Source organism: Tamandua tetradactyla, chromosome 2 (genome assembly GCF_023851605.1).
Source record: "Tamandua tetradactyla isolate mTamTet1 chromosome 2, mTamTet1.pri, whole genome shotgun sequence".
Classification (NCBI taxonomy): Eukaryota; Metazoa; Chordata; class Mammalia; order Pilosa; family Myrmecophagidae; genus Tamandua; species Tamandua tetradactyla.
Window position 1 is genome coordinate 23,440,323 of NC_135328.1, and position 25,128 is coordinate 23,465,450.

Below are 25,128 nucleotides of genomic sequence, written 5' to 3' on the forward strand. Positions count from 1 at the left end.
CCCCTTAATCAGTTTCCAGACTGGAAACAGTTTACAGACCCTGAGCCCCGTGAATGAAGGGGAGGCCAGGTCCCTATGGGGGAGAAACCTGTTACACTGCCGCAAATTTATACTGTTAATCTTCCTCTAAGTCTTCCCCAAGGAGACCGACGGCCTTTTACCAGGGTAACTGTGCATTGGGGAAAAGGAAATGATCAGATATTTCGGGGATTATTAGACACTGGTTTAGAAGTGACATTAATTCCAGGGGACCCAAAACGTCACTCTGGACCACCAGTCAGAGTGGGGGCTTATGGAGGCCAGGTGATCAATGGAGTTTTAGCTCAGGTCCATCTCACAGTGGGTCCAGTGGGCCCCCGGACCCATCCTGTAGTTATTTCCCCAGTTCTGGAATGTATAATTGGCATAGACATACTGAGCAACTGGCAGAATCCCCACGTTGGTTCTCTAACTTGTGCAGTGAGGGCTATTATGGTGGGAAAGGTCAAGTGGAAGCCACTAGAACTGCCCCTATCAAGCAAAATAGTAAATCAGAAGCAATACCGTATTCCTGGAGGGATTGCAGAGATTACTGTCACTCTTAAGGACTTGAAAGATGCAGGGGTGGTGATTCCCACCACATCCCCATTCAACTCTCCTATTTGGCCTGTGCAGAAAACAGATGGGTCTTGGAGAATGACAGTGGATTATTGTAAACTCAACCAGGTGGTAACTCCAATTGCAGCTGCTGTTCCAGATGTAGTATCATTGCTTGAGCAAATCAATACATCCCCTGGTACCTGATATGCAGCTATTGATCTGGCAAATGCTTTTTTCTCAATAGCTATTAGTAAGGACCACCAGAAACAGTTTGCTTTCAGCTGGCAAGGTCAGCAATATACTTTCACTGTCCTACCTCAGGGGTATATCAACTCTCCAGTCCTGTGTCATAATCTTGTTCGCAGAGACCTTGATCGTTTCTGCCTCCCACAAGACATCACACTGGTCCATTATATTGATGATATCCTGTTGATTGGACCTAGTGAGCAAGAAGTAGCAACTACTCTAGATTTACTGGTAAGGCATTTGCATGTCAGAGGATGGGAGATAAATCCAACAAAAATATAGGGGCCTTCCACCTCAGTAAAATTTTTAGGTGTCCAGTGGTGTGGGGCATGTCGAGATATCCCTTCTAAGGTGAAGGATAAATTGCTGCATCTGGCCCCTCCCACAACCAAAAAAGAGGCACAACGCCTAGTTGGTCTTTTTGGATTTTGGCGACAACATATTCCTCATTTGGGTGTGCTACTCCAGCCCATTTATCGAGTGACCAGAAAAGCTGCTAATTTTGAGTGGGGACCTGAACAAGAGGAGGCTCTGCGACAGGTCCAGGCTGCTGTACAAGCTGCTCTGCCACTTGGGCCATATGATCCAGCAGATCCAATGGTGCTGGAAGTGTCAGTGGCAAATAGAGATGCTGTCTGGAGCCTTTGGCAGGCCCCTATAGGAGAATCACAACGCAGACCCTTAGGATTTTGGAGCAAAGCCTTACCATCTGCTGCAGATAACTACTCTCCTTTTGTGAAACAGCTTTTGGCCTGCTACTGGGCCTTAGTAGAGACTGAATGCTTAACCATGGGCAACCAAGTTACCATGAGACCTGAGTTGCCTATCATGAGTTGGGTGTTGTCTGACTCACCAAGCCATAAAGTTGGGCGTGCACAGCAGCACTCTATTGTAAAATGGAAATGGTATATACGAGGTAGAGCCAGAGCAGGTACTGAAGGCACAAGTAAATTACATGAAGAAGTGGCACAAATGCCCATGGTTTCCACTCCTGCTGCCACATTACCTTCTCTTTCCCAGACCAGAGCTATGGCCTCTTGGGGAGTTCCTTACAGTGAATTGACTGAAGAAGAGAAAACTGGGGCCTGGTTTACAGATGGTTCAGCACGATATGCAGGTACCACCCGAAAGTGGACAGCTGCAGCATTGCAACCCCCTTCTGGGGTGTCCTTGAAGGACAGTGGTGAGGGGAAATCCTCCCAGTGGGCAGAACTTCGAGCAGTGCACCTGGTTGTTCATTTTGCTTGGAAGGAAAACTGGCCAGAGGTGCGTTTGTATACTGACTCATGGGCTGTTGCTAATGTTTTGGCTGGATGGTCAGGGATTTCGAAGGACCATAATTGGAAAATTGGTGACAAAGAGGTCTGGGGAAGAAGTATGTGGATAGACCTTTCTGAGTGGGCTAAAAACATGAAGATATTTGTGTCCCATGTGAATGCACACCAGAGGGTGACTTCAGCAGAGGAAGATTTTAATAATCAAGTGGATAAGATGACCCGTTCTGTGGATACCAGTCAGCCTCTTTCCCCAGCAACTCCTGTTATTGCCCAATGGGCTCATGAACAAAGTGGTCATGGTGGTAGGGATGGAGGTTATGCATGGGCTCAGCAACATGGACTTCCACTCACCAAGGCTGACCTGGCTACAGCCACTGCTGAGTGCCCAATGTGCCAGCAGCAGAGACCCACACTCAGCCCCCAATATGGCACCATTCCGCAAGGTGACCAGCCATCTACATGGTGGCAGGTTGATTACATTGGACCACTCCCTTCATGGAAGGGGCAGCGATTTGTTCTAACTGGAATAGACACATACTCTGGATATGGGTTTCCTTCCCTGCACGCAATGCTTCTGCCAAAACTACCATCCATGGGCTTACAGAATGCCTTATCCATCGTCATGGTATTCCGCATAGCATTGCTTCTGATCAGGGAACACACTTCACAGCAAATGAAGTGCAGGAATGGGTGCATGCTCATGGAATTCTCTGGTCTTACTGTGTTCCCCATCATCCAGAAGCAGCTGGATTGATAGAATGGTGGAATGGCCTTTTGAAAACTCAATTATGGTGCCAACTAGGTGGCAAAAACTTGAAAGGCTGGGGTAATGTTCTCCAGGAAGCTGTGTATGCTCTGAATCACACACATATATATATATAGGTGCCAAGTTGACAGGGGGTGGACTGTCATGGTTAGGGACAGGTGTCAACTTGGCCAAGTTGTCGTACCTGTTTATCTGATTGGGCAAGCGCTGGCCTGTCTGTTGCAATGAGGACATTTCATAGGATTAGGTCATGATCACGTCAGCTACATCCACAGCTGATTCCATTTGTAATCAGCCAAAGGGGAGTGTCTTCTGCAATTAGTGATGCTAAATCTAATCATGGGAAGCCTTTTAAGGAGGACTCAGAGGAGACAGGTTCCATTCCTGCTTTGGCTGGTGAGCCTCTCCTGTGGAGTTCATCCAGGCCATCCATCGGAGCCATCAGCTTCGCGGCCTGCCCTGTGGATTTTGGACTCTGCATTCCTACGGTCACATGAGACACTTTTATAAATTTTATATTTGCAAGTGTTCCCTGTTGACTCTGTTTATCTAGAGAACCCTAACTAATACACCATGTCAAAGTCTGAAATATGTTCTACAATTAATTATGGTGCTGTGCTTGGAAATTTATAGCTTTTTTGCATATTTGTTATTGTTCACAAAAAAAAGAAAGAAAAAAAAGTCGATTGTGATGATAAATTAGTATCTAATCCCTCTAGCCTCCTATATTCTGGAGCAGCTATAAGGAAAAATATTAGCGGATCGTATGGTATCCCATGACAAACTCTGTGATCTGCTCTGTAACCACTTTTTGAAGAGTGCTTTGAAAACTATTGCTTTTTTATTTCTTTGCTTTGTATATATTTTATACTATACAATAAAAAAAGTTAAAAAGAAAAAAAGAACCTCATTGTGTGTATGTGTGTATGTGTGTCTGCAAGGGAGAGAGCTGTAAAGACAGAGACAGCGAGACAGAGACAAAGAGGGAGACAGAGAGAGAGAAACTTCTGTACTACTGAGAAATAAGTAGATAGCATTTTGCAGGGCATTCTAAACCTATATTTAAATTGAAATAAATCAGAGCTCTGAATAAATTCAAGAATGACCAATTCCATCTGAGTGGAACAAACAGCTTATGTAACAAACCCAAGGTTCAGTAAAACCTGGAAAGTAAAGTGAACAGATTGAAAGAGTATACAGGGCAATCCTTTAACTGTTGTTTTTTCGATTCCTACCAGTAGTTAAGTCAGGAAGAATCAGAAATTTATATTCTGAATACCACAGGTTATAATTTTTAGATGTATTTATAATACATCTACCCCAAAGTGCAAAAGATACAGGGCTGTCCTGCAGCATGTGTGCTCATTCATTTTCAATTCAATAAATACTTCTAGAATTATTATTTGCTTAACATTGGTCTAGACATTAGGGATAAAGTAACTAAGAGGGAAAAGTTCCTGGCTTCATGTAGATAACTTTCTTGTGGAGAAGTTTGATAATATACTTTTGAAACATTTCAGAAACTAGGTAATGCAATGAAGGGGAGTTGGAGAAAACATGGTAAGGCCTCACCAAAGACCTGGATTAAATGAGAGTGGACCCTGGGAAGATCAGGGGAAAGTGTGTCCCAGGAAGAGGAAACAGCAAATACAAAGTCTTTGGCATCTCTGAGAAACAGCAAAAGAACATCGAAACTAGAATTACTAAGCATAAGATATTTGTTAGGGTTCTCCAGAAAAAAAGCAAAAAACAACAAACTGATAGGATTTCTATTTTTATCATCTCTATCACAATTCTCTCTCTCTCTCTTTTGCTTGCTCTCGCTCTCACTGTAGCTCTATCTTATCTATAAATATGATAGAAGATGAGGTTGGAGAAGTAGATTGAACTCAGATTATGTAGGACCTTGCCAACTTGGCAGATCTTGATAAGTATAAATTGTATTTATTTATGTCCTAAATATAACAAAAGTATTTGTAGGGTTTTTAGTGGTTGTGTGATATGATTTAAATTTAAAAATAACACTGGCTATTATATGGAGGATGGGTTGTAGTAGAACAAGAGTGAAAGTAGACAAATGATTTTGAAAGTCATTTTGACAGTGTAGATGGAATAGTGGTGACTTAGACTAGAGTGATAGACATTGGCGTGGTCAGATTTATAATAAAATGTGAAAGTAGAATTAACAGAATTTTTTAGTGGATTGGATTTGTGTGAATGATAGAGCACTTCCTGAGATGGTCTAGAAGATGTGATTTAAGTGTTTGGGGGTAGAGGGCATGAAAAGTTCTGTTTTAGACATGTTTTATTTGATATCATCCAAGAGGAAATGCCAAGTAGGCAGTTGGATATAAGTATCTGGATATTAGGGATGTCACGGGTGGAGATACAAATTTGGGAACTGTTCTATAGATTAATATTTTTCTTGTTAAATTATGAGCTCAAGAAACTAGTCCAGGAATTATTATCCATGTTAACTCAACTAGATGTTCCCTGCCTTGAATATTATAGACATAGTTTTGATGCACAGGAGGGAAAAAAAACAGATAAGCGACACTGCTACTCCATTTAAAGGAAAGCTGTCTTAACTAGGCTTATTGATGGGTGTGTGTAATCCCTGTACCACTGTCATACTGGCCATATTCTACCACAGGAAAATGTCTATTTAAAAAGTCTAATATACATGATGAAAATTGTCAAATTGCAATACCCAAAGTTTTAATGTATTGATTGAATTCTGCGTTGTTAATTTTTGTGGAGGTTACAAAGACCAATAACTCTGCCCCTAATGACCTTTTTTTTAAACCTTTTTATTGTATAATATAACATATATACAAGACAAAGAAAGAAAAAAACAATAGTTTTCAAAGCACTCTTCAACAAGTAGTTACAGGACAGATCCCAGAGTTTGTCATGGGCTACCATACCATCCTCTCAGATTTTTCCTTCTAGCTGCTCCAGAATGTAGGAGGCTAGAAGGAATAAATGTTTTTTACCATCACAATAGACTTTTTTCCCCCTTTCTTAAAAAATAACATATATACAAAAAAAGCAGTACATTTCAAAGCACAGCACAGAATTCATTGCAGAACAGATTTCAGAGTTTGACATGGGTTACAATTGCACAATTTTAGGTTCTTAGCTGCTCTAAGATGCTGGAGACTAAAAGAGATATCAATTTAATGATTCAGCAATCATAGTCATTTGCTAAATCCTATCTTCTCTGTATAACTCCACCATCACCTTTGATCTTTTTATCTCTCTCTTTAGGGGTATTTGGGCTATAGCCACTTAACTTTTTCATGTAGGAAGGGGCTGTCAATAATATGGGGTTGGGAGATAGAACTAGCTGATGTTCTGGAGAGGCTGGGCCCTCTAGGTTTCAGGACTTATCTGGTCCAGGGACCCATCTGGAGTGTGTAGGTTTTTGGAAAGTTACCCTAGTGTATGGAATCTTTGTAGAATCTTATATATTGCCTAGGATTGGCTGGAATGGTTTTGTTTGGGGTTTGGCAAGTTATAAGTTGCAATGTCTAACTGAAGCTTGCATAAGAGCAACCTCCAGAGTTTCTTAACCCCTTTTGGTCGGAGTGTAATCCTAATGACCTTTTAATAAAGCAGGAACTGCAATCCACACAAAACTGAATTTAAATATGCATATTGTACATGCTATAATGCTATAAATAGATTGCTATAGGGATTCAATTTAGTTGAGATGATGAGTGAGGGTTTCAAATCAAGGAGGCTTCTGAGGAAGGTCTTGAATTTTGATAGGTGGAGTAAAGGGAGAGTACTTTTAGATGGAGAGAATGGCATGAACAATGATGCAAAGGCAGAAAAAATTGGCAAGTTTTATACAAGTAATGGAAAATAAAATTGGCTTCAATGTATGAATGACAATCACATTCATTCATTCAGCAAAGAATTATAATAAGCATTTATCTTATGAGGACTCTAACTTTACTCCAACAGTTTGTAGTTTATAACCCCTTATACTAGAGAGTTGTAATTTGTATCCATCTCTTCCATACTTCTCAGCCCTATGAATTCAACTAAATCACACTGAATAAATATTATACACTATGTAATAAGAATTAAAATAGGGGTATATATAATATACATTAAGCGAAGAATGTTGAAACATTGGAAAGGGAGAAATGATTTTTTTCTTGGAGGAGTCAAGAAAGGCTTCTCAGAGGAGGTTACATTTGAGATTAATAATATGATATAAAAAGCATCTTCAACTTGAGTGAGTTATTGCTCTTTATAATATCCACACTATTTTAAGATGTAAGATTTAATCAAAGTATATCCTAGCTCACTAATATGAATCATATAACTTCTTTCAAAATCCACCCTTCTCTGAACTCCTGGCCCCAGGAGAACAGTTTTGATTTTGCCTAAAAAAAGCTACCGTTATCAAGATAATAAAGGAATGGTGATATGAAGGCAAGTTAAAAGAAGGGAAAGGCATTCCCTATGGCCTACATGCTGAGAGGTTAATAATATCTCTGGCATAGGGCTAAATGCTGGGGTTACAACGATAAACAAGAGATATATTGCTTGTCCTAAAGTGTCTCGATTTTGTGGGGATATCTAGTTAAATATGCAGTTGCAATAGTGTGCGGTAAGTACTATGTTAAGGGAGGCCCAAGGCATTGCCAGAGCACAAAGGAGGGCTACTTAACTCAGTCTTGGAATTCAGGGAGGACAGCTACAGAAGGTGGCAGGAGGTGAAGAATAATGACAATTAACCAAGTGAAAAAGCAATTACCAGAACATTTTTGAGGGAGGAGAAACAACATACGCAAAGATAGAGAAATGAAAGAGAGATAGTGTATTCTAGGAAGTTCAGTGTTAATGGAACACAGGATGAGAAATAGTTGGGGGAGACAATACTGGTGAGAAATGAGGCTATAGAGTTATATAGTATTTAGATCTTGGCAACTTTGCAGGTCATTGTAAGAATTTTGGAAATTATTTCAAGAGCAGTGGGGAACCCCTGAGAAAGAAATATGCCTTTTCACAGTGGGAAAGAAGCAGGAAGTCAATATGGTATAATTTCACATGGAGAGTAAGAGAAATGTGTTTTGTTTATTCATTTAGATGAGATGCCACTGTAAAATTCCCCAGGGGAGAGCTCTGGGATGAGGCTTTGGATCTGGTGAATTATTAAAGCCATGAGACTGGATGACTTCCCTAGGCAAGAATACTGGAATTTGGATGATATCCATAGTGTGAAAGGACATTAGTACTCTTCGATGAGTTTGCATTTAGTTGGTGTGCTGATTTGAATTGGATGTACCACAGGAATGATCATGGTTTTTAATCCATTGTTATGGGGGCAGACCTATTGTAGGTGGGAACTTTTGGTTAGGCTATTTCTATTGAGATGTGACCCAGTCCATTCAAGATGGTTCTTAATCCTTTACTGGAGTCCTTTGCAAAGAGGATAAAAGACAGTAAGAGCCCAGAGAGCTTAGAGAGAAAACCTCAGAGATGCTAAGAAAGGACTCACAGGAGCTGAGAAAGTCATTGAAACTAGAAGCTAAACTTGGGAGAGAAGGACCGTTAGACTTTGGCCATGTACCTGCCCATGTGACAGAGAAGCCTCACATGCCTTCCTTCGAGAAGGTATCCTCTTGTAGATGCCCCCATTTGGACATTTTCACGGCCTTTGAATTGTGACTTGTAACTATAACTCCCCATTGTTAAAAGCTAGCCCATTTCTGGTATATTGCATTCCAGGAGCTTTAGCAAATGGAAAGTCGGCAAGCTAAGTTTTGGATTAGTTAATGATGATGAAAACTATGAGTTAATTAGAAAACTATGAATTACTCTGGAAAGAGTAGGCAAACTGTCTAGAATAGGAAAAGTTAAGAGGCTATGAAACCAAATACGACATTATTATAATCTCCCACCTGAAAAGTTGTAAGGGCTAGAATCAGGATAGTAGCAGAGAACAAAACGTAAAGGAGAGCCTTTAGAATCAGAAAGATAGAGGTTGGAATCCCATCTTAAAACCTAATGTTCATATTGTTTACCATTATCTAGAAGAATGTAAGCACTTACATGTCTGTTGAATGAATAAGTGAATGAATTAAAATATCTGTGTTAATTCTAAGATCTAAAGCGTACATTTAGTTATAAAAATAAATGCAGGGTGGGCCATGGTGGCTCAGTGGTAGAGTTCTTGCCTGCCATGCTGGAGACCCGAGTTCAATTTCCAGTGCCTGCCCATGCAAAAACAATAAAGAGAAAAATAACAGCAAAGAATATTGTTCCAAGGACTACAACTAGGAACAAAATATGGGGACTGTGAAGAACAGATTTCGGTTTCATATAAAGAAACTATTTCTCTAATAGTCACAACTGGACCCCTACGGAAGTGGTGAGTTAGCTGTCATTAAAGATATGCAAGAAAGGATGGATAACAGCCCACTGTGGATGTTTTAGAGGAGATTCAAACATCAAGTTTTGAACCGGATACTTTTAATTCTGTGAAATTTGATCGTTGAGTAAATTGCCTTTGCACATTATTTGGTGGATTATGAACTTCTTTTCCTTGGAGTAGGATCGGATATCTGCTCTCTGACATTGGTATTGAGTCAGGAAGGGTGAAATCCAACAAATAATTGGACTCAAGATCATTACTTTGGGTGACAGCAAAGAGACAAACCAAATTCTTTGGTGGATATTATGTTCTGAAGAGTTTTTCCTTTCATCACTAAACCCTCCAATTAATTGGATAGGTAAAGGTGATTTTTAAAATTATATATTTGTTATTCCTAAAGTGTATAACATATACATTTGACAAGGTGTCTTTAGACTGCAGTCCAATCTTCCTGAATTATTGATGCGATAATGAGGACACACCATAATTTTAAAACTGTCTGAACATCTTTCCGGAATGATAAAAATAGAAGATGCTGTCTCTTTTGGAGATAGGCCCATTTGCTCTTTAGGGAAGGGCCATGTTTAGAGTGTTTTGGGTTATGCACCCATATATTTTTACTGGGATAGCCCTGATTCTTAGAGAAGAAGGAAATGAATTGGCTTCAGCAACCAGGTGGCTGGCCAGGAGCTAAAGAGGGAAAGGGTTTTAAGAGATTCTTGTGAGAAACATGTCTAGTAGTTACTAGGAGCAGTGATATTAAATATTAAAGGATTTCCTTTATGTATTCTTATATCTCATCTCATTCTCAAGCTAAGTATTAAACATGACAATCTTTTGATTATATGCTTTTTAAAAGGCATTATAAACATATTCTTTGAGGAGAAAATGGACTGTAGGGAGCTTAAATGCCATGGGGAAATAGTTATAAGATTATCAGAAAGGAATGATGGAAAGCTCAGTATAACATGGAAACAAAAATGATCCCAAGCTGAGAAAATGTAAAAAGCCCTCAGCAATATTTTGCAAGATATCTGTATGCACTCACGCATTATAGAAGTTGGACTATTGTAATTTACCTACTAAAAGAAAGGGTGACTTCTGAAGGGTGAAGGACTTGGAACCATTTGTGACTCTTTGCTTAAAAATTATGAATGTCACTGAGAAAGGAAGAGAATAAGAGAATGAGAAAGAGATAGAAATAGAGAATTATAAAGCAAGAGGGAGAGGTAGTATTAAAAGTAGGAAAAGAGAAATTCTGAGAAAAATAGAGTGGAGCAAAGGAGGGAAGGAAAGGAGATGAGATGAGGGAAGGAAAGGAGATGAGATAAGATAAGGACAAAAAGAGAGAGGAGGGAAGGAGAGAGAGAGATAGAGAGAAGAGAGAGAAATGTTTACATGGGCATTGTCTGTGGTAAAATGAACCATCCTACATTTGGCTTTATGAACACAAACGCTCATCTTGCTGGGTTCTACAACTTCTTCTGTGAACACCAAAAACATGTCTTTTCCGCAAGTGAAGCCATCACACGCCTAAGAATTTCATATTTTCCATAGATGCAAATGTTTGCTGAGGACTTTCTTCACAGCCTCTTTTACCTCCTTATTCCTTAGGCTGTAGATGATGGGGTTCAACATTGGGGTGACCACTCCATAAGACAGACCAATGATCTCATCGGATGTTTTTGTGTCCTTTGACTTAGGCTTCATGTACATAAAAAGTGCTGAACCATAGAACAAAATTACCACCACCAGGTGGGCTGAACAGGTAGAAAAAGCTTTCTTTCTCCCCTCAGCAGAATTAATTCTCAGTATTGTAGAGAGGATGAAAACATAGGAAATGAAAATTAACAACAGAGGAATAATCAATAAAATAATACTTGCCACCGTCATGACAAGCACATTGATGCTTATATCTGAACAGGTGAGTTTAAGAAGAGCCAGTAACTCACAGGTAATGTGATCGATGATATTATTCCCACAGAAAGGCAGTGTCATTGCTAGAACTGTTTGTATTAGGGCGATCAGAAAGCCTATGCTCCAGGACCACGCAGCCATGTGCACACATAGCGCTTTGTTCATGATGATGGGGTACCTCAGTGGGTTGCAAATAGCCACATACCGGTCATAGGCCATCATTGCCAGGAGAATACACTCAGTGGAACCTAAGCCAAGGGAGATCACCATCTGTAGAGTACAACCAATGAAAGAAATGGATTTTTTATCAGACCTAAATATGATGAGCATTGGAGGAATGAAAGAAGATGTATAGCAGATGTCCAAGAATGAGAGGTTCCCAAGGAAGAAGTACATGGGGGTGTGGAGGCGGGAGTCCAGGATGCTGATGATAATGAGGAGGCTGTTTCCTAGGAGGATTATCAGGTACGTGATTAAGCAGAACATGAACACAGAAAGCTGGAGCTCTGGGTATTGGGAAAACCCCACCAGAAAGAATTCAGTCACCGCGGAATAATTTCCTATCTCCATATGTCCATGTCACCTGCAGAGTTCAGTTAGGACATGACTCAGGGAAATGTAAATTTATAGTGCAAATTAAAAAAATCACTTTAAGCGGCATTACTTTGTTTGATTTTTAGAACTTCTCTGGAAATCAAGATGGGCAGGAATATTTTAATTTTATTGGTGATAAAATTGAAGTACTGAGAGATTCAATAGTATTTAGGATTATGCAACAGCAGAGGCAAGGCTACCAGTATCTCCAAGAATTGTGTTGGGATATGCCAGGCCTGTAAGAAAATAATAGAGACAATATAATTTCAAATGTGGTTATAAAGCAATCTCATTGTTAATGAATATTCTAAGATGAAGGCAGTTTTCTAATGAAAACATATACAATCAGCAGCATACCATTTAGCTTGGGTGTGATTTTTGGATAAGTTACTTAATTTTTCTGAGCTTTAGCTAGTTCATGGTGAAATGTGGGAAAAAATAACTCTTTGGCAATTTATTGTGGGATTGAAGTTACATAAAATCTCTAAGGTTTCTGTCACAATAGGTGGCTAAAAATGGTACCTGCAATTATGATGCATTTATAATTGATTGTATTATTGTCATTATTAGTACTCTTGACTGTCTCAGAAAGGAAAAATCATTTAGTGTTTTTAAGATGATGGCATGAAAGTTTGGGACCCTAATGGAAAGGCTTTGAATATTTTCTCTTCTAAAATGGGCATCTATTCATTCTTCTTTCAAGGACCAGTTGAGAGTTAATCTGAAAACATTTGAGACTGGTCCCCAGGAGCTTCCAAGGGCTAAAGAGCCTGGTTTCCTATTATGTACAGGTGTTTTAGAACCTGGAATTTCCATTCCCTTAGTATTCATTACTTTTGTATTCCTCTAAATTCTGCATTTCTCTCTTCATTTTTTTTGTCACCAAATTTGTAGATGTGTATTTTATTTTTTTTAGGCAAGTTAATATTATTTTACTCAATACTTAGTGATAATTTTCTCTTTCAATCTTTATATCTGATGCTTTGGAATGCATCCTCGAACTTTTATACTATTTTTATGTCATAACAGTGAACATTCTGAATGAATATATGAAAATGTGCTTATAATAGTACCTGACACAAAGTTCTCACTGCATATTGGTAAATATTTGTGTGACTGAACTAATGACAGCTAATATTAATTGAGATTTAGCTCTGTTCCCGGTACTGTTATACTCACATTTCATGTCTTAACATATTTAATGTTCACTGCAACCTATGAGATAGGTGCTATCTATATCCCTATTTTACAGTCGACCATACAAAGCGAAGTTAAAATAGCTTGTCCAAGGTTACAAAGTGAGAGCCAGACTTTAATACTGGGAAGTCTGGCTTCAGAGTCAGCCATCAATGGAACACCACTCTACCTCTCACAGAACAGATCCCATTTTTTACCTCTGGATCCCATTTTACTACATATGGGTTGCAACCATATTATTGAAAACTCAGCTATTTTAGTCAATTGTTTCCTAGTTGTTTGATGTGATACCCAAGCAAAACAGTAAACTTTTAGTACAAGGACTGTGCCTTATACTTTATTGTATTTCTGTGATAGCTTGTATTTACTGGACTGTGGCTGCAGAATGAGAAAATGTCTCCCTTATCTTACCCTTAGCCCACAGCCACACATTTGCCCAGCTTTCCTGTTTCCAGAGATCATGACAGTTACATAGGGCAGCCCTCCTGTCTTCTTCATTACCTTTCTATATATTTTTTATCTCCCTATTAGTGAGTTATTGCCTAAATAATTGTTTGGGGGAGATTTTAAAAAGAGATAATGGTACCAATATTTTAGAAACTTGGAAGAGACTCCTTTTTTCCTGTGCTTTCCTGCTCAGTTCCCACTGGTACAATTTCCTCAAAGGTGTGAGTTGAGGCAGTTTTTATTCATTTGAGCACAGCTTACAAAATAGAAGGAAGGAGAGGAAGAAAAGATTTAGGATAAGGAGAGAAGTCAATTTTTCCTGTTACAAAATAGCACTGACTTTACTGCTTATATTCTGGGAGGTGGAGTGTTAAGGAGAAAGGGATGAAAGAGGCAGGGCTCACTTTCTCTCTGTTAAAAAAGGTCCAGGATGGAAGAGGTCATTTTTTCCATATCTAGAGTCAATAAGAAAAAGTAGAAAAACACAGAATCAACCCATCATAAAATGCTCATTTTTAACCTCTCCATCTTATTTTGTGCCACATCCCCTTTACCCATCCCATGACTATGGGAAGGGAAAAGTTACTGGAAAGTCTATTCCCCGATAAACATCATTAGTCTTGCCTAAAAAGCTACTCCAATAGAATGATATAATCTAGGCAAAATGGTGGACTATATATATATATATATTGCTATGATATACAACTTCAACAAAAGTCCTTCTCAACTGGATTGCCACCACTAAGTCCCTATAATTTAGAAAATTTCAAGCCATTTCTTCAGGGTAGTAGAAATACCTTCTACTCTCAAGACCATGGGCCAATAAATTCCCACTGTGAAGCCAACCCATTGCATGGCATTTCTTCGGCAGCCAGGAGAAGTAAATTTAGAAATTTTAAAGCTACTACTTCTCCCCTCCCTCTGGCTCTCCAGCAGCCAGGCTGGACTCCTGCAACTTACTCCAAACACTAACCTCTTTCATTTTTTGCTTTTATAAATGCTCTTATCTTAAACTGTAAGAGCCCCTCCCAGATGGTTATTGCCTTTTCCAGGAAAACTTTGTTACTTTCTGTTCTGCAGAACTATATGCTCAACTCTCTCATAGTACCTTCATTTATTCATTTATTCAAAACTTTGCATGGCAAATACTGTAGTAATTACTAATCCAATTGTGAAAAAACAGATGCTCACCTTCAAAACATTTGCTGAACACAAGAGTTATTTTATTCTTTTCAGAAACTATATCTATACTACATAAATGGTTTAATGTTCAGAATCATGGAAAACTTTGCAAATTATTTTATCAAACCAAACCAAACCAAACCAAAATGGTTTTTCACCCCAAACTGGCAAAGAAAGAATTAAAGTGTGGTTCACTGTCATTTAGATACATATGTAAACATCATGAATAAATATACTCAAACCAGATCCAATTATGTATTAATGTGATGTCATATATTTCATGAATTTAAGACATTCTAAATTAACATTTGCAAATTCATCAATATTAACAAATAGGTGAATAAAAAAACCTTTATGTTCATCTAGCTATATATAAAATCATTTGATACAAAATTTATTCTTTTTACAAATTCTTAGTATTCTTGACATAGACCAACTTAGTTTAAATGATGAAACTCTGGAGGTATTTCTCTAAAAGTCAGCCAAAGATTTCTATTATTATCATTATTATTATTTATTTTTTTCCATGAAAGATCCAACCAATAGTTGCACTGTTTTCCCTTTGGGATACTGACAGTCTGGTATCTGATGGTGGTGGTGGGATATGTTATAAAATAAGAGGAAAAATACCCTCATTTGTTATACCTATGGAAACTGTAATCTTGGAGAAGAATTGAGGAAAATGTTTGTGATGTAATGTTATATAAAAGTGTCATATTCATGGTGATATAAGTGATCACAATTTTATATGTGTGTGGCTAGAAGAAACCACACTAAAATATTTACAATGATTTTCTTTGGAAAGTGGGATTTGTGGCTGTGATGGTTTGGAGCTATGTACCCCAGAAAAATACACTCTTAAACTTAATCTATTCCTGTGGGTATGAACTTTTATAAATAGGACCTTTTGATGTGGTTACTTCAGTTAAAGTGTGGCCCTGCTGAATCAGGATGGATCTTAGTCCTATTACTGAATGCCTTATAGGGAAGGTCTGAGAGAAAGAAAAAGCCAAAGTAAGCATCGAGAAACTGAAGATCAATGGAACCTGGAAAAGAAAGGAGAATCCAGGAGAGGCTACCAAGAGCATTAACTTGTGGTAAAATAACCAAGGACCAAAGATCACTGGCAGCCAGGCCCAGGATGCCAAGTCTTCTGGAGAAAGCATTGCTGCCGTGTGCATTGATTTTAGATTTCTACCCTCAAGACCATGGGCCAGTAAATTCCCATTGTGTAAGCCAACCCATTGCATGACAGTTCTTTGGTAGTCAGGGGAAGTAAAATAAGGGCATTTAAATTTTTCTTAACCATTTTCATATTTTCTTCAATGAACTTTTATTTTCTGATTATAAAATTTTGAAACAAATGTTTGAAATTTTTCTTAGTCAGGAATCACCTTGGTGCCAGAGTTAGCATATTTCTATTCTTCTAATGATTAGGACATCACAGAGTCAAAGACATTGAAGCATTTGTTAGCCCGGCTTTCTCTAAAACCCGAGGAGGAAAGAGAACATCAATGGATAGGAAATTGGAGAGATTTTCTTCTGCTTTATTATGCAGGTTAATTGATTGCATTTAATGATCTGATTTCAACCACCCTCACAAATATGTCCACCTTGAGCAGACATATTGACACAGCCCTAATTCTTTCAAAACCAGAATTCACTACTTAGAATGTGGCCAAGCTTAGCAGCCCAGATAGGATGTACCCCAAAGCATCAAAAATACTGTCCAATAGAAAAGAAAGAGGAGGTGCCTGGTGGATAGGAGGGACCATGAGTAAACAGCAGGGACTTCTGTTACCTTTGCTTCTTTATTTCTGTCCCAAAAGAGGTAAAGTTTCAATTTTGTTGCTTCCTGAGTTTTGTCCATCTCCCCCAAAGGGTCTGTGTTTAGGTTGGTCTCCAGTGCCTATTGAAGAGAAAAAAACTCCAAAGGAAAGAAAACCTTCATGGATCACATGCATATGCCTGTCATCTACCTGTATTTGCACAGAAGTAGTAGTAGTTGGTTTGTAGCATATATAAACTTAGCCAGCATTTCACATTTCGTACAAGGAGTCTTTTGAATCATGCTATGCCACACCCATCCTGGAATATTCCTAGGAGGAAACTGCCAGTGTTAAATATTGCATTTCTACTTCCTGAATCAACTAGCTTCCCTATTATTTATGAAGTAACTTTGTTCTTCACACCTGATAATCTAATTTGGACTCTAAGCAGATTTTTAAAAAACTTTTTCCATGGTAAGAAGAAATGAATAAATTAAAAGTATGTTCATAGATTTCCAAGATATTCCCTTGACTTAATAATTATTTTGTCCATATATATTTTTTCATTTATTTAGAACTTTTCAAATTAAAAAAGAAGAATAAACTGAGGAACTGTTACAAACTAGAAGAGACTAAGGAGGATAACAGTTATATTCAATGGGAGATCCTGGAAAAGATTCTGGAGCAGAAAAAGATATTAGTGGAAAATTGTTGCAATTTGAATAAGTTCCATAGTTTAATTAATAATAAAATATAGTGTTAATTTCACATTCTTTATGATTGCACTATGGTTGTTTAAAATATTAATATTAGAAGGGGGGAAGGGTTATTCGGGTACTCTTTGAACTGTCAACTTCTCTGATAGTCTAAAATTGTTCAAAATAAAAAGCTTAAAAAAATACAAAAAATAGATTATTCAGAATTTACCATTTCCCTTTTTCATTTTCTTTCAGAAACAAATATTTTCAATTATGCCCTACCTGAGGGTAGTATTCTTACTTTCTCCACACAAAGTAGACAGCTTGTCCTGGTGAAACTTCAGATATTAAAAAAGAACACAGTTTTAGATAGAAACATATTCATACATTCGTCATTCCTACGTACAGTGCTTTATCAATTTTTATGTGTCCACATGCTAAGTTCACTGTTTTTGTACTTCCTCATACCAGTTAACATCTCAGATCTCTTAAAGCTGTAGCTATGCTATAGGGCTGGTTAAGAAGCCCACTACTCCAGGTTACTGGGGTAGAGTCGAGGGAAGTAGACCTAAGGGGATGCCCCTACTAAATGGCCCGTCTTGAATTTATGTTCAATCTGCCATATAACTAATCTTATAATTATATAAATAAATTATAACCAAACTTATAGTACATATAGGCTGTAAGTAAATCGATCTGTCATATAAGTATGCTCCAATCTCTGTGCCTTAAAATTTTTCAGAGGATCCACAATGGCTCTTGTAGCCAATTTAAATCATTCTTTGTTTTCCTTAGCAGGGACGCTGTAATCCCAGAAGTGATTTAAAGTAGTGCCTTTAAACTATGTGAAAGGTAGTAACTTCTAAAGCTTTAGGGATTTTGTCTCAAAGATCTAATTATACCTAACTTAGTAAGCAATAATTTATTATTTAAAATAAATAAAAAAGTTTGTAATTAAATAAATAAATAATACATACACATTGCAGAAAATCTTGGAAATTTGGAAAAGTCCAAATGAAGAAACTAAAGTCATCTATAATTTCAACTACAGTAACATTAATATTTTAGTGTATTAATTTGTATATAATATATATGAATTTGAGAGCACAGTGCATATCTAATGTTATAACAACTTTTTAAGCTAACTGTACATTATGAATTTCCCCATGTCATTTTATTAGATAATTTTAACTGATGTAAAAATATTCATAAATGGAAAATGGTAAACAAAAATAAATGTGGAATGACAAAGTAGTTTTCCACTTCTCTTGAACTTTTGAGAGTAATGACAATCGTGGAAGACTGGGGCCAGAGATTCTTTTCATTCCTTATTCCTTATGAGTAAAGACCTATTCCCATCATTATAATATCTCAAAAATGCCCTTTTTATAGTATTAGAAATGAATGCAATGTAGTACATATTTCCTCAGTGGGAAGAAGCAGATAGAAGTGTACCATTGATGATCAAAACTGTGGGTGCCTTGTCTCAGGAGAATAGTCAACACATTTCTGCCATTGTTTTCCAATTGTCTCTTCTACTCCCACTTATCTTTTGTTAACTTTTTGGCTCCCTAACCAAGTCATGGGATAGCTTCAAGCCTTAGTATTTGAACTCCTTCCACACTTGTGGAGCACCTCTAGAATTCAAAATGCCTTCGTAAGAAGGACACACACTTTAGTAGTGAGACCTGAACTCATTTGTAGTTAATAAACTATGAAGTAACAAGATGGTACATATAATTTGATAAGATAAGAGCCAACCGCACTGTAATGACATTATAAACATGTGTACCATTTATTTAGATTTTTTTCCATATTTTGAGATCCAAATGTGTGAAAGATCTTTCATTAAATTTTGATGCCAAAATTCTGGTAATATACAAAGAAGGAAAAGACACAATTCTTGTTCTCAAGAAGCACATTTCATAAACAGAAGACAAAGCAAAATGAAACTTGTTCCAAAGGGTTAAAAATAAAGAGCAATAATTTTCCAATAGCTTTCTGCATCTATAAACATTACTATGTGGTATTTATTTTATTATTTTATTTTTTTTGGCATGGGCAGGCTCCAGGAATTGAACCTGGGTCTCTGGCATGGCAGGCAAATCAGGTATTTATTTTTATGATATTATCATAGTGCCACTGTTTGAATTTTGAATAATAAACCACTCCTGAATTTCTAGAATTAAATTCACTTGTTGTTTTCTATCCTTTAAATACAACACTTTATTCAACATTCTGATTTCTGCATTTAGGATTTTTCCAACTATATTCATAGGACAAATAGGTTCTTAATTTTCCTTTTCAAACATATCCTTATTAGATTTTGGTATCAATTTTATTCTGGCTTCATAAAATGAATTGGGAAAGTTTTCTACATTTTTCTATTCTGTGACTAGATTTTATAAAATTGAACTTCTTTATTCCTTAAAATGTTGAAATAATTAATTGTGAATTCACCTAAGCTTTAACAATGGATTCAGTTTTCAAATAGATACAGAGACTTCTGGTTCCAGACAAGGTGGAGTAGAGTCAATTCTCTCTCTTCTTCTTCTAAATAAAGCTAATCCCCTGGAAATTATATATAAAACAAACATAAGTAGACTGTGAAAGGTGATAAGAAGAAGAAAGTCCACCCAGGGATCTTGGGACCTGAGGAATCACACAGCAGTGAATTTTCTGGGTTTCCTTCTGCCTTTTATGTATTATAGACTAAATACTAGAGAAGTTTCCAGTGGGAAGACACAAAGTATGAAGGAAGACTTATTCTGGTCAAGGCACCAGGAAAGGAGTGGCATAACAAGACAGAAAGCTTTTTGGCAATAATCTCACTACTTCAGCCAAACACCACAGAAAAATCTGCAATCCCATTCCACCTATATCAGCGAAGATCCATGGGGGGGCTTATCCATTTTCTCCCAAGTGTAACAGATGCCAATCTCTTATATCCAAGGTGTGAGCTAGGATTTTTTGCCATATTCCAGTGGTAATGACTCTCATTGATGAGCATGGGCTTCTCCTTCATCAAGAGGTAATGAGGTGTCTCTTATCCACTTCTTCAAGTTGTTATAACAGAAGCCAAGTGGGGAACCTGCGCTTCTACCCACACCTTGTATTAATGAGAAAATCATCCCCTTTCTCTATTTTTTAGGTTTCAGAGAAGTTCTGTTAAAACAAAAGAAGATTTAAATAAGACCCAGAGTCTCATAATAACCCAACTTTCTAGAGCACAATAGATTCTGCTCATACATATCACTGCTCACATAAAGGACCAGGAAAATCTCAATGGAATGAAAAAAGACAATCTCTAGAGGCAAAAGTGTGATGGCACAGATGTTGGAATCATTTGACAAGGAAATAATAAATAATAATAAATAATATGTAGCTATCATAAAAATGCTTCAATTAGGAATTATGAACACATTTAAAATAAAGGAAAGAAATACAAAGTCTTGCCAAAAAAAAGAGGGAAGTTCCAAAGCAAAGATATAGAATATACAAATAAGGACCAAATGGAAATTTTAAAACAGACAGTACAATAATGGAAATGAAAATATCTGTTGAATGGACTTAACAGCACATTGAAAGAGGCAAAGGAAAAAAATCAATGAACTTGAAGATGGAAAAATAGAAATTACCCAACCCAAATAATGGAGATAAAAAGACTTTAAAAATGAGCAGAGCCTCAAGGATATGTGGGACTATAATGAAATATCTAATATTTATGTCACTGGAGTTCCAGAAGGAAAGAAAAAAGAATGTGGGGCTGAAAAGGTATTCAAGTAAATAATAATGAAAATTAGCCAAAATTGCCAAAAAAAGATCAATAAATGTAAAGGTTAAAAAAAGCAGAGCAAACCTCAAAAAACAGTAACCTAAAGAAATCCACACCAAGGCACATTGAAATCAACTTCTGAAACTGGAAAAAAAAAATCTTGAAACATTGAAAGAGAAATGAGGAAAAAATTGAATGACAGTAAACAGTATAAACCATAGAGGCCACAAGGAAGTGCTAGGACATTCTTCAGGTGCTAAAATGAAAGAACTGTCAAATCAGCAAGAGAGAACTTGTTGCCACCAGACCTACCTTTAAAAGAATGGCTAAAGGTGGTTCTTAAATAAAAAATAAGAAGAATAAATCCAGGAATATAAGGAAGTACTTGGAAAAAACAATGGAAAGTGTAAACGTATGGGTACAAACAAGAGACTATTTTCTCCTCTTGAATTTTCTAAATTATGTTTGATGGTCGAGGCAAAAATTATAACAATGTCTGATATGGTTCTTTATGTATGTAGAGGAAATATTCAAGGCAATTTATGTATATATATATAACAGAGAAGTTAAAGGGATTTAAACTGAAGTAATATTTCCACCCTTCACTTGTAGACTGTGATAAATATATATGCATAATACAGCTTTCAGAGCAACCACTAAATAATCTGCAGTGATATACCTCAAAACACTATAGATAAATATAAAGAAGTTCTAAAAAATATTCAGGTAATACACAGAATCTAGGAAAAAGGAAAAAAGAAAAACAAAAAAGAGACAAATAGAAAACCAATAGAAAAATGGCATACTTAAGTCTCAATATATGAATAATTATGTTAAATACAAGTGGTTTAGGTATTTTTTTTTGCATGGGCAGGCACTGGGAATCGAACCTGGGTCTCTGGCATGGCAGGTGAGAACTCTGCCACTGAGCCACTGTCTCATTGCCCAAGTTTTTTTTTTTAAAGACCCAATTATATGCTGTTTATAAGCAAATTACTTACAGTAGATCAATACAGATAGGTTGAAAGTAAAAGGGATGGAAAAAATATATAATGCAAACATTAATTTTAAAAGAACAGTGGCTATTATCAGATGAAGCAGACTTCAGAACAAAGAAGATTACTTCAGCCTGAGAGTCCATTATATAATAATAAAAAGTTCAATCCACCAAGATGATACAGAAATCCTAAATTTATATACCAGGCAATAAGGCTATAAAATACATGAATCAAAACTGATAGAACTGAAAAGGGAAATAGACAAATCAGAATTATAGTTGGAGACTTTGGCACCCCTCCTGTAGCATGAGAGAACAGCTAGAGAGATAATTAACAAGGATATAGAAAAACTGAACAACACAACCAATTAACATAATATAATGGACATTCTTAAATACTGCATCCAACAAAGAAAAAATATTCATTATTTTCAAATGTCCATGGGATATTTACCAAGATAGACCCTATCCTGGGCAATAAACCAAACCTCAATATATTTAACATAATTTAGAAAAATACAGAGTGTGTTTTCTGGCCACAGTGGAATCAAACTAAAAATCAATAGCAGAGTGCTAACATGAAAATCTCCAAACACTTTGAAATAAAAAAGCATAATTCTAAATAGCCCATGGGTCAAAGAGGGTATCACAAGTGAAGTAAGAAAATATATTAAATTATAATGAAAATTCACTGTATCAAAATTTCTGAGATGCAGCTATAGCAACACTAAGAGGAAAATTTATAGCACTAAATGGCTATGTTATAATATAGAAAAAGTCTCTTATAAGTAATCTAAGCTCCTACCTTAGGAAATTCAAAAAGAACAAAATAACCCCCCTCCCCAAAAAAGCAGAAGGATGGAAATAACAAAGATAAGAACAGAAAGCACTGACATTGAAAATGGAAAACAGTAAAGAAAAATGATTAAACAAAGGCATTATCCTTGAAGAGATCAATAGAATTGACAAACTTCTATCAAGACCTACGAAGAAAAAAAGAGAGAAGACACAAATTATCAATATCTGGAATGAAATGGTTATATTATTGCAGACCCTGAAGACACAAAAGATTAGAAGTAAACAATACAAGTCACCCTGCACACCTAAATTTGAAAACTTTTGATGAATGTGGCAATTTAATTCAAAAGCACAAACTACCACTGCTCAACAAATAAGAAATAATTTGAACATCCTTATAAATATTAAAGTAATTGAACTTAAAATTCCCTCCCCCCAAAAATCTCCAAGCCCAAATGGCTTCACTGAAGAATTTTACTAAACTTTAAAGAGGAATTAACACTAGATCTATAAGTATTATACAAAAATAGAAGAGGAGGGAACATTTCTCAACCCACTTTTTGAAGTCATTATTTCACTGAAATGAAATAGACAAAGACAGCATAAGAGATTAAAACTGTAGACAAATATTCCTCATGAAGATAGATGCAAAAGCTTTTCAAAAAGTAGCAAGTTGATTTTCACAATATTTAAAAAAATTCTATACCCGAATGAGTGAGTTTATTCCAGAGATGCAAAGCTACCTGAATATTTGAAAATCAACTGGAGTAACCCAACATATTAACAGACTAGAGGAAAAAAATCAATGATCATATCAATTAATGCAGAAAAAGCATCTGCCAAAATTTGATACCCATTAATAATAAAATTCACCATAAAATGAAATTTTATTTATGAAAAGAGAATTTACTTAACTGCATGAGGTGCATCTACACAAATCCTACAGCTAATTTTATATTAATGGTTAAAGACTGAATTTCTCCTAAGATCTGCATAAGGGCAAGATCTCTTTTCACCACTCTTATTCATCATAGCCCTGGAAGTTCTTCACAGTGCAGTGAGGCAAAGAAAGAGGAAAAGGGGGTTCAGATTGAAACAGAAGAAATAAAAGTGTCCCTATCTGCAGATAACATGATGGCCTATATAGAATCCAAGGAATGTAAAAAGAAATTTCAGCAGCATCCAAGATAAAATGTACAGAAATTAATTGCATTACTAGAGACTAACAATGAACACAAGTAAAGCAAATAAAAAATACAGTCCCAGTCACAATCACCCCAAAAAGAGGTAGAGAGAAATCCTTAGATAGCTGTCTAATAAACCATACTCAGAACTTGTATGCTGAAAGCTACAGAACGAAGATGAAAGAATTTAAAAGAATCTAAATAAATAGATAGACATACAGTGTTCAATGATTAGAAGACTCAACATAATAAAGATTTCAATTGTATCCCAATTATCAAGTCCTACCAAAACCTCAGCAAGTTTTTTATTCATACAAACAAGCTTACTTTAAATTTTATGTGAAAAAGCTAAGGAACTAGAATAGTTAAAGCGATTTTGAGAAAGAATGGTGGGAGCAATTATTCTACCCAATTTTAAGATTTCTTACATAACTACAGTATTCAAGACTGATTGGTATTGGTGGAGGGATGGACACATAGAAGAGAAAGAATACCCAGAAATAGACTCACATGAATATGGATAACCATTTTTTTTTTTTTTTTACAAAGGTGCGAGTATGTCATTGGAGGACAAATGGTTTCTTCCACAAAAGGTGCTGGAGTAATTGGATATAAGCATAAGTAAAAATAAATAAACCTCAAACTGAACTTTCTACCTTATGAAAAAACTAAATTGAACTAGATCATAGATTTAAATGCCAAATGTAAATCTGTATAACTTTTAAGTGGAAGTAAAGGAGAAAATCTTGCTTGGTGAGTAGCAAGATAAAAGAGAAAAATATATAAGTTGAACTTCAAAATTAAATACTTTTCTCAGTTAAAGATACTCTTAACATGATGAAAAATCAAGTTAAAGACTGGAAGAAAATATTTCCAAACTTCTTATCTAACAAAGGACTAGGATCTAGAACAAATAAAGAATGTTCAAAACTCAACAGTAAAAGAACAAATAATCCAATTAGAAAATGGGAAAAAGATACAAAGAGGAATGGATGTCAAATAAGCACATGAAAATCATTAAAAAAATTCCCAACCTTGCCTGTGGGAATGTAAAATGGTACAGACAACAAAGTGAATAATAGTTCGCAATTTTCTAAAAATTTAAACCTGCACTACCACCTGTCCCAGGAACTGCACTCTTGAATATTTAATCTGGAGACATGAAACTTTCTGAACTCAAAAACCTGCACATAAGTGCTCATAGAAGCTTTAATTGTAATAACCTATAACTGGGAACAACAATATGTCCTTTAATTGGTCAATGTTGGACAAATTGTGGTATATCCACACCATAGAATACAACTCTTA

General features: G+C 36.4%; 2 protein-coding genes across 4 annotated transcripts in view; both read right to left on the bottom strand.

Moving 5' to 3' along the window:
• LOC143667035 (olfactory receptor 13C9-like) overlaps nucleotides 1-25,128 on the bottom strand; it is a 713,098-nt gene that overhangs the window by 553,075 nt on the left and 134,895 nt on the right. The window lies entirely within an intron of this gene.
• LOC143659330 (olfactory receptor 13D1-like) lies at nucleotides 1,021-11,749 on the bottom strand. 2 transcript variants are annotated; one of them, XM_077132192.1, is made up of 2 exons: nucleotides 10,841-11,749; nucleotides 1,021-1,526 (listed from the first exon to the last, which is right to left on the bottom strand). In XM_077132192.1, the coding sequence occupies exons 1-2, from the start codon at nucleotides 11,747-11,749 to the stop codon at nucleotides 1,299-1,301; spliced, it is 1,137 nt and encodes a 378-aa protein (XP_076988307.1). In that variant the 3' UTR covers nucleotides 1,021-1,298. The 2 variants fall into 2 exon arrangements, with proteins under 2 accessions (XP_076988307.1, XP_076988314.1); XM_077132199.1 differs by lacking the exon at nucleotides 1,021-1,526 and having other exon boundaries at nucleotides 10,805-11,749.